The sequence below is a fragment of the Tupaia chinensis genome, unplaced genomic scaffold, assembly GCF_000334495.1.
Source record: "Tupaia chinensis unplaced genomic scaffold, TupChi_1.0 Scaffold147038_1, whole genome shotgun sequence".
In the NCBI taxonomy this organism is placed as follows: domain Eukaryota; kingdom Metazoa; phylum Chordata; class Mammalia; order Scandentia; family Tupaiidae; genus Tupaia; species Tupaia belangeri.
Genome location: NW_006206889.1, coordinates 2341805 through 2351478, shown reverse-complemented (window position 1 = coordinate 2351478; position 9674 = coordinate 2341805). Strand labels below are relative to the sequence as shown.

General features: G+C 60.7%; 1 protein-coding gene across 1 annotated transcript in view; it reads right to left on the bottom strand.

The window, feature by feature from the left end:
• AIRE (autoimmune regulator) overlaps positions 1-9674 on the bottom strand; it is an 11151-nt gene that overhangs the window by 1293 nt on the left and 184 nt on the right. The window contains exons 2-14 of the mRNA XM_006169488.1: positions 9084-9258; positions 8663-8818; positions 8199-8273; positions 7392-7505; positions 5995-6149; positions 5729-5809; positions 4601-4716; positions 3421-3520; positions 3211-3281; positions 2743-2884; positions 2000-2112; positions 1791-1893; positions 120-188 (exon numbers count right to left, since the gene is read on the bottom strand). Of these exons, the coding sequence (XP_006169550.1) occupies positions 120-188; positions 1791-1893; positions 2000-2112; positions 2743-2884; positions 3211-3281; positions 3421-3520; positions 4601-4716; positions 5729-5809; positions 5995-6149; positions 7392-7505; positions 8199-8273; positions 8663-8818; positions 9084-9258 (1470 nt within the window). The remainder of the gene's footprint in view (positions 1-119; positions 189-1790; positions 1894-1999; positions 2113-2742; positions 2885-3210; positions 3282-3420; positions 3521-4600; positions 4717-5728; positions 5810-5994; positions 6150-7391; positions 7506-8198; positions 8274-8662; positions 8819-9083; positions 9259-9674) is intronic.

Below are 9674 nucleotides of genomic sequence, written 5' to 3'. Positions count from 1 at the left end.
AAGAGCTGAGCTTGAGCTGGCCCTGGTATGGTCCAGGCCCTCAGGGCCTAGGGAGCCGGCTGGGGGGAAGGGGGCAGTGGGGAAGGGTGGTGGATGTACCCAGGCCAGGTGACTGTTACCTCACTCAGGAGAGACTCCAGGTCATCTCTATGCAGAACCGGCTCTTGACAGGCAGAGTCATCGCTGACCTGGAACCAGACAAGGGAAGAGGTGAACAGCTCCCCACACCCGTCTGGGACAGTGCAAGGAAGCAGGACTCCCAGCAAAGCTGCTGGCCTGTGGCGGGGGTGCTTCCCTGGGCAGTCCCTGGGGATGGAGTGCAAATGCCCCAGAGCAGTGACCCACAGAGCAGGGTGGGCATGGGGGGCTGGAAGCCCAGGGCCCTGCCTGCTGGGGAAGCTGGCTGCCCCTGCCTCAGTAGGCTGCTGCAGCCTTCCAGGAAAACCCAGGGGGCTTAAAGAGCCAGCAAGAAGACACTCTGCCAGGGGTGGAAACCCTGAGGCTCAAGAAGAGAGCGCCAGCCATTTGCCCTCCAGCAGGCATGCTAGGGCCAGTGGGGAACCAGCCCCGAGAGCCCCCAGGCTCATGGAGGCAGAGAAGAACACACTAGGTCAAACCCTATGAAGCCACCTGGCTTACACCACAGAACAGCCAAGTCTCGGTCTTTCTGTACGGGTGGGTCCGACAAACCCCAGCCCTGCAAGGCAGCTGGGGCCATGTCCTAACCAGGGAAGGGGGATGGAATGGGTACTCCAACTTTTCATTACAGTTTACATTACGATGAAAAGAACTGGATCTTTGCTTGTAAAAGATAAGAACTCAGAGGGCTTCTCTGTGGGGAGGCTAGGAGGGCTGCCTGGAGGGGACTTCTGAACTAGCTCGGCGGGCCTCTGGACTTAAATGTGTAGAAAGGTGGGCTGAGGAGAGCAGCTTCTGGAAGTCAGGGGATGTGGCAGAGCGGGCTAAGTCACTGGTTCCAGTCGGCCCAGTGGGCAAGGCCTTGGCCTGATGCTCGTCCCGTCCCAGGTGCCCGGGAGGGCCTGCACAGTGCGATGCCTGTCCCCACACAGCGCATAGCCGGGAGTATGAGGCCAGCTGGGAAGTAGGATGGGCAGCAGGTAGGGTGGGACTCAGGGGCATCCCTAAAGAAGCTTTGGGGAAGGGATTGGGGTAGGAAGACCCCAGCTGCGGGAAGTCAGGGCTAGAGGCCCATTGCCCCCTGGAGGCTCTTCCCCCACAGGTGTGGAGCAAGCCCTGAGCCAGGAGGTGGGCTCCAGGGTGAGCAGTTTACTGCCCCTCCTGACACTGTTTCCTCCACGACAAACAAGGCCGGGGGAGGACGGAGGAGCTACTGCTGGGGCCTCCGTACTCCTCCTTTCTGGGAAGGTCCTGGCCCTGGGATGGGGCGGTCTGGGCAGAGCCAGTACTGGCCAGCCAGCATAGGTGATGCTGCCTGGGACCTCCGCTAGCTGTCCCCCCTCCTCGCAGCCTTTTCTCCCGCACCCAGCACCACTCACCCGAGACAGCTGGGCACCCACTGCTCATTTCCCAGCTGCTGTGGCTTAGGGCCCTCTCCCTTTCGCATAGATTCAGGTTACCAAAAAGGAGTCAGGTGCTTTAGCAAACCGTTTATGAAAATAACCAACAGGGTCAGCTGGTCTGGTGCGGGCGGCGAGCTGGCATCAGAGTCTCCTGGGATGTGTTCTTCCTCCTCTCTCCTCCACCCCCACATGTCCCCGTGCCCTGCCCCCCCAGCAGCGCAGTCATCGAAGGCCGGTGGTGGCACTGACCTTGGTGGACCCGGTGGCCACGCAGGCAGGGCTCAGGGCGGGCGCCCCCTCCCCGGGGGCCAGGGCGAGGTCTCCGGAGCAAGATTTGCAGCGTAGGTTGGTTCTGTGGCAGGGGGGGAGAGGCTGCAGGCTGGCCGGGCCCAGCGGGCCAGGAGCTTCCCTTTTGGTGTCTGGAGCACCAGCCACCCCTTCCGGCCACCCTCACTCACCCTGGCTGGGCGGTTCCTGCGGGGAAGTGGCAGCGCCAGTGGAAAGCGGCAGCGCAGTGAGCACATCGCAAGGCATCCTTGCTGTCCCCGCACACGCCACACCGTGCCAGGCCCTGTGGGACGGGACAGGGCAGCGTGACCCGGGAGCCAGGCGGGGAGTGAGGGCTGGCCTGCGGGTCCTGCGCAGAGAAACTGCATGGGCATGGTGAGATGACTGCCACAGGAGGGTGGATCCCGACATTTTGCAGTCCAGTGCCCTAGGAGGGCGGAGGACCCGAGCACCTCAGAGGGGCTAGTGTGGGGTAAACAGAGGCAGGCAGGGCAGGACAGGGGAGCAAGGGGCCTCACAGGCCCGACAACCGACTTGGTACTATCCAGCCTCTGCCAGGAGAGAGATGTTGTGAATTGGGGTGGGGGTTTCCAGAGCCCCTACTGAAGGCCCTGGGGAGCCTCCCTTCCCTCCTCAGCACCCCCAGAGCCCCTGAGGCCCTGGGTGCCCTCTTCACAGCCCAGCCCTGCTCCCAGCAGCCTCATCCCACCTGCCCTGCCTCTGCCGGCCCAGCGCTTTCTTTCCCACCCAGCCGGTGGGACAGTGCCTCCTCTGTCCTCAGCCCTCACCTAACTCCCACCCCCTCCTCTCCAGCTTCCGCAGGTCTGCCCTGAAGGCATGGCCGGACCCTCCTGGCTCACAGCTACCAACGTCCTAGAGCTCCCAACAGCCCTGGTCAGTACCTGCTACTTACCTGCTGCCCCTCAGGGCCCATACACAGTAGGGGGCGCAGGGCAGAGGAGTCCAGCAGTGGGGTGGTAGGTGGGGCCAGCAGGTGCTTGTAGGTGACAGGAGTGTCCACACCAGTGGGAGGCTCCCTGGGTGTCCAGGGAGACCTTGAATAGAGAGTCAGCACTTAGAGGGGCATGCGGGGGGCAGAGAACCCTGCCCTCCACCACCTGGAAGTCAGTGACCACCAAGACACTGGAACATAGGCTGGTGGTGGGGAGACTGGGCTTGGAAAGGCCAGGGTGCAATTGCAGGCTTTGCGGCCATTTCCCCATTTACAAACAGGGCCCTGTGGTCTGCAGGGGCTGTCAGAGTCAATACTGAGCAAATCTGGGGGTACATATAGCCTCCCGCTCATGGCTGCTAGTTTGGAAGGATACTGTCAAGGGTAGCAGAACATCCCGAGTGGGGCCGACAGAGCAGCGGCCCTGACAGCACAGTGAGCACTGGGGCCATTGTTCCAACAGATTCCCAGCCCCCAGCCCCCAGCCCCACGGGGAACTCCTGGAAAGGGTCGGTTGCAGCAAGCCAGATTGATCAGCTGGGGTGCAAGCAGGCCTGTCACACAGAACAGCCAGGTGCAGGTCTCCAGAGGGGCAGAGGGGCCAGGTGGGGACGGGGCCTGGGAGTGGGCTGGGCATACCGGGGTCTCCACAGATGGTTCCTGGGGCCGGGACTCCTCAGCCCGGAGCAGGCCCTGCTGGACTCTCCCTTGGAGGCAGCTGGAACACCTCCAGGTCCCACTACCCAGTTGTCACCGGTCAGAGGCATGCAGAACAAAGCAGAGAGGATAATGGACTCCCAAGGCCAGGAGGCAGGGAAGGCCTGGGGGACCCGCTACATCACAGGCTCCTTTTATAGATGGGGAAGCTGAGGTCCAGGCAGGGAAGTGGCCAGACACATATGGAAGGGACCAGAGCCCAAGATATGTATCCCTAGAAGGGTAGTCTTTGCCAGCGCACCCAGCATCCCCTTAGAGTGCTTCTCTGAGGAACTCCAAGAACTCCTTCCACTCACTTAACCTCACTTACCCTCCCACATGCCCAGTAATGCTGGTGAGGGCCTCCCTAACCTGGACCACCCACATTTCCATTAGAAGAACAGCCCCCAGCACAGCAGGAGATGGTCCATCAGGAGCAGGAAGGGAAGAAACAGAAAGAGGACAGCCAGAAGGAGGTGGCTGAGGACCCCAGCTGGCCAAATTCCCTCCTTTTAGCAATGAAGCAGCTGAGGTTCGGAGAGCCGGGGGCCAGTCAGGGATGCTCAGGGAGCTGGGGCAGAGCCTGGGCTAGAACTTGGGTCTCTGAATCCCACCCAGAGCTCCTTTCCAATGATAGCCATGCTTTGTGAGAGCTGGGTGGGAGGTTGGCCGGGGCTCAGTGGGCCTGGAGGGAGCGCCAAGACATGGACTCAAAGGCGGCTTCGTGCCCCACCAGGACAGCGTCCCTGCATTGGCGGACAGATACCCACGGGCCCTTAGGGGTGCGACTGTGTGCATCTATGCTTTCAGCACCATCTGAGAGCAGGGATTGGGGTGGGGTGGCTGGGGCTGGGAGGTTGGGCCAGCTGAGGCAGAGCAGCTATTCTTTGCCTTGAGTCCCCATTGCTTGCCACCCTGCTGGGGCTCTCTGGCCAGGCAGGAAGCCAGTGTGGGATGCAGAGGCAGGCTGTGCCATGGGAGAATCCCAGGGCCCTGCACAAAACGCTGGGCACAGCCCTGTGACCTGAACCGAAACCCTTGACAGCTTCCCATAGGGGTCGTGGGTGAAGGTGCTGGGAAGTGGGTGACCTGGAGACACAGAGGAGGGGAGGCACAGGCTGACCTGGGGATCTCCCGGAGGGGCGGGGACAGGCAGGCCAGGTGGAAGGCCCGGGGGCACCCGTCGCAGCAGATGAGCTCCCCGCCGTCCCGGCACACGGCACACTCATCCTCATTCTTCTGACGCAGGCAAGAGACACCCATGCCGACTTTCAGGGTGGGGTGCAACACCCTCCCCGAGAGCTAGCTCCTTCCCAAAACAGCTGCACCTGCCACATCTCCCCTATCCTGCTCCCCTGCTGGCCCATGCTGGCTATTCTACCTCACCGCCTGCTCCTGGCCCATTCCACTTAGAGGGTTCCAACCCCTGAGTACCCTCCGAAGGAACCCCTTGGTAAGAATGAGCCTTCAGAAAGCCTGGTTCCTCATGGGCAACTGTGTTGTAGGCAGCCCCCAGATTGCACCACCCACTCAGAACCTGTCCTCACGGGCAACAGGCCCAGTGTATCTCCACTGACCCTACTGCTCCCTCTGCCCGAGGTTTCTGCCCTCCTTGCACCTTTCCCTGGGGGTGCCCACACGCTCTCTGAGTTTCCTGGATGCCACCTCCTCCAGAAGCCTCCTGGCCCATCCAGCTGGGCTGGCTCTGCACAGCGACACTCACACTCATGGTAACAAGTCCCTGGACCCCTAGACAGTCAGGGAGCTCCCACAGGGAGGACCAGGCCCTGTCCACACCTGCATGCCTGAGAGTGAACATGGCCCAGGTGTCGGGTCTGTAACTGACAATAACAGACCAGGCCTCGTCAGTTCTACCTCACTGCAAACCTGGGCTGGGGAACCAAGGGCAAGCTTGATCCCGCAGTCTTCAAGCTCCTGGCTTTGGTATGGCCCTGCCCCACTCATGAGCCCTGCTGGGATGCTCCAAACAGCCTGGCCCAAACACCATGGTTTTAAGTGCCTGGGAGGCCCTCACTTTCTCTAACTTATTTGAAAATTCACATACAGGTATTAACAGAAAAAATATACATCGTCCATTAAACAAAGAAGAAAAAAAATGCCCCACCCTGATTAGGGGCATAGACCTCAGAGCTCCAGCTATCTGAGGGCCTGGACAAGGGAAGAGTCTGCAAAAGGTCCTACCGAGGGGACACAGGGTGCACTGGGCTCCCCTCCTGGTACAGGTAATTACCTGGTGAAGCTGGAGTTCGCTGTGGGGGACTGGGGGTGCAGAGACCCTGCCTTGCTGGCCTGCCTTTGGCTCGCCTCCACCCTGTCAGGAGGAAATGGTCACTGAAGGGGGAGAGCCTGCCATAGAGGGGTGCATGTGGCTGCCAGACTCCCAGAGCCTCTCAGTAGCAGCCTCCAGCCCCCAGCAGAGCTCCTGGCCTGAGGCAATGCTGTTGCTGGAAGGTGGAGGCAGGCCCAGCCTCCCTGGGGAAGTCGGGACCTCCTTACCGAGACAGTGCTCTGGGCTCCCTTGGCTCGGACAGGAGGCTTCAGGCCACCACCACTGCTGCTGCTGCGGGTCCTGTTCTTCCCACCACTGGGGTCTTCAAACTTGCTGGGAGTGTAAAACTCCCCCCCAACCTGGATGCACTTCTTGGAGCCCCCTGGGAGGAGATGCTCGCTCACCCACCCAGCTGGCCTGGCCTTGCCCCTCATGCAGATGAGGAGTAGCCGATAGCCTGTGTGTCCTGTGTCTTGCAACCCCACTGCCCTCCACTCCACCCCCACCCCAGCTAGGCCCGGGCCATGTTCTGGGCTCAGGAAGGGCTGCTCTGCTGGGAGAACATCCTGAGTTCAATAGTGTCCCTAAGTTACGTCCACCAGAAACTCAGAATTCCACCTTATTTGGGAGGAGGGTCTTTATAGATGTAACTAGTTGAATGAGATGACTGGTGTCCTTGTAAAAGGAGAGAGCACACAGAGACACACAGGGAGAGGCCATGTGAAGACAGAGGTGGAGTAATGTAGCCACAAGCCAAGGGATGAGGGTTGCCAGTGAACACCAGAAGCTGGAAGAAGCAGGAAGGACCTTTCTCTATAGCCTCCAAAGGAAGCACGCCCCGCTGACACTCACTGCCGGAACCTCTGTAGCTGTAAGCCCCCCAGTTGGTAGCGTTTATTATAGCAGGCCTAGGAAGCTGAGACAAGGGCCCTTGCGAACCACCCCGGTGAGACCAGGGCCAGCAGGGCCAGCACCGACTCCCACGGGCTGGGTGGTCTTGGCTAGCTTCACATCCCCAGCCAGTGTCCAGCACAGAGGAGAAACAGTGGCGGGGACTGAGGTGCGATGACACGTTTCCTGTGCCACCAACAGGGCCCGCTGTTCCCTGATTAGCAGCTGGCCCACCCTATAGATAGGTGGTCGGCCTTCTGGGCTTGAGGGAGGAGCCTGGCCTGTGTGTGAGGGGACTGGACCCCTCCCTGTATGCACCCAGTGCAGGGGAGGCCAAGGAAGAGAAGTCAGGGGGGAATAGGCTGGGAGGCTGCAGCTGTCCCCATTGGACAGTGCAAGTACCTGGAGAAGACACCAGGGAAGGTCTGGCACAGGCAGAACTTTCTAGGCAGCAACTCTGGGACCCTGCAGAGCCCATCCATGTGGACAGAGGTGATCCCGGAGCCGTGAATATCCGTGCTGGGTTGTGGGCTTAGACTGCTGGCCTCACAGAAGGTCCCGCCCCCTGGGAGAGCACTCAGTGCCCACCCCTTCCCTCTGCAGGCAGGGATGCCAGCTGCCTCACTGCAGCCCCAGCAGCTCTGGGACCCCAGGGAACAAGAGGGCGGAACCTCCCTCCATCCCAGGCTTAGGTCCTCCTGGCAAGCCCTCCCTTCCCACCTTGCCCATCTACCTGACTCAAACACTTGCTGGATTAGGATCCCCTCCACAGCCCCTCGGGCTCCTGGGACATCCCCAGAGGACACAGCCACAGCTCTCTGGACTGAAGTAGACATGGTCTGGATTCCTGGGGAAGGGACCACCCAAGTGGGGGTCCTCAATCAGGAAGGTGGTCTCTGAGTACCTACGTCACGCTGGACAGGAGGGGGCAGTGCCTGGGCTGTAGGATCCTTTTCTTCTAGGCAGGCCAGGCCATGGAGGGGGACAAGCCCTGCCATGCACAGATAGCCCACAGTAAGTGCAGACACAGACTGCCTGTGCACACATGCACGTGTATGAACACACTTGGGGGAGGTGTGCATGTATCCTGGGCAGCAGTGTCCTGGGCGTGACCTGAGCACAGTGGACATGGGCCCTGTGCATGGGAAGGACATAGAGGTCCTAGGTCCTGGCCTCGCTGTGAGCACCGGTGAGTGCTGGAGGTCTCTGGGGGTCACATGCCCTGAAAAGGGGGAGGACAGCTGGCCGTGTCCAGCTGAGGGCTGAGGGTGACTTTCTGGAGGGAGTAGTGTCTGGGCTGGCCCTGAGGATGGGGCAACTCTTGGACATGAAGAGCTAGGCATCTGGGCAGAAGGGCCAGAACCAGGGTGTAGAGGTACCAGGCAAAGGAAGGTGGGGAATGATCAGCAAGGCCATCTTTGGGCCCAGGGTATCCCCTCTTCCCTGGGCTGGCTATGCAGCCAAGGTTATTGGGATGAGACCCCAGGCCAGTCTCAATCTTGACCCCTTGCCTTGGCCAGGAAGCAGAGGCCTCACTCACCATTTCCGAGCGGGATGCGCTGGGGTTCTGTGTTGCTGTCCGGCTTCTTGGGGGGCTTGGCTTTGGGTTGGGAACCTGCAGGGGATAGCTGGAGACAGCCTGGGGACCAGTAGGGCCAGGGTGGCCCAGGTGGAATGGGGGCACAGGTTTAGTCTTCCTCACTCTCTGTGGGTTCCTTTGCTTTAGTGGGTTCTGGTTTACTCACCAGTACAAAGTTAACGAAAGCCACCTACCTACTTCACAGCCCCTGGGGAGCTCAGGGTTTGGGACAGGACAGGGTTGGGAGGATACGCTTCTGACTACAGTGTAGATGAGTACCCAGAGGGGAGCTCTGCAGCTTCAGGCAGAACAGCTGTGCCTATGTTGGTGGGACCAAAGCTTCCAGATATGGTAGAGCAGGGACTGGGGAGGGAGGGGTATCGGGTTCCCAGGAAAAGATCCTGGCTGGTGCCCCTGCCAAGTACCTGGGCTGGAGGTGCCCTTTGGGGTCAGGGCTGCTGGCAGGGCCCCTCGAGGCTCCTCCAGGGCCTTCCTCTTGGTGGGGGGCCTGGGCGGCAGTGCTGAGACTTTGAGATTGGCAGGGGGCTTCCTCCCCGTCCGCGGCTGGCTGAGGTCCACATCTGTAGCTCATGGGCAGGAGCAGGGCCCCAAACTCAGAGCAGCTCATAGGGGGACGGGCCCCAGAACTGGACACCCTCTGGCAAGGTGGGCAAGACCTTTCCCTTTTGCCTCTTGGACTCCAAGATGTCCTGAGGATCATTCAGGGGCTCCCCCGCTCCCTCTTCCATCTTTCAGTGCAGATGGGGTTCAGCGAGGTGACACTAGCTCCCAAGACCCCAGCACGGTGAACCGCCAGGACCGGAGTCCTCGGCCCCATGCCCCCACCTCTAGGGAAGCTGTCTAGGATGGCCTGCAGCCGGCTGTATCTCTCCAGGTTGTAGTCCTTGAAGAGAACCCTCCAGAAGTCCAGGATGGCTGCAATGTCTTGGGTCAGCAGCCAGGAAAGGAGGGCGTGGAAGGCCTGGGGGCAGCCCTCCTTCTCCTTCAGACGGATCGTCTCCTGCAGTAAGAGTGGGGCGATGTGTGTGAGGGGGTCTTGGCCACAGAACCCCCACATCCTGTTCCTCTCTGTCTCCACCGTCAGACCAGAGGGCAGAACACCAGTCCAAAGGCAGCTGTTAGAGACCTAGGCACTCCTGTGCCCATCCCCTGGCGCGAGGAGGGTGTGGATTGGGATGGCAGAGGGTACTGGGATGAGGAGCAGGGTCCACCTGTTACTTATCCTAGAGCTGGCCCCTCTGCTAGTGCAGAGGGCTGGGGGTTTGGAGACAGGGGCCAACTTCTAACTTGTCCTCAGGGACTGTGGCCTTGTGTGTGTGTGTGTGTGTGTGTGTTGGGGCAGGGCTGGGTGAAGGGGTGGGGATAGGTTCTGGATTGGTTCTGGGACCTTGCCCCCGGCTCCTGGGCAGAGGTAGT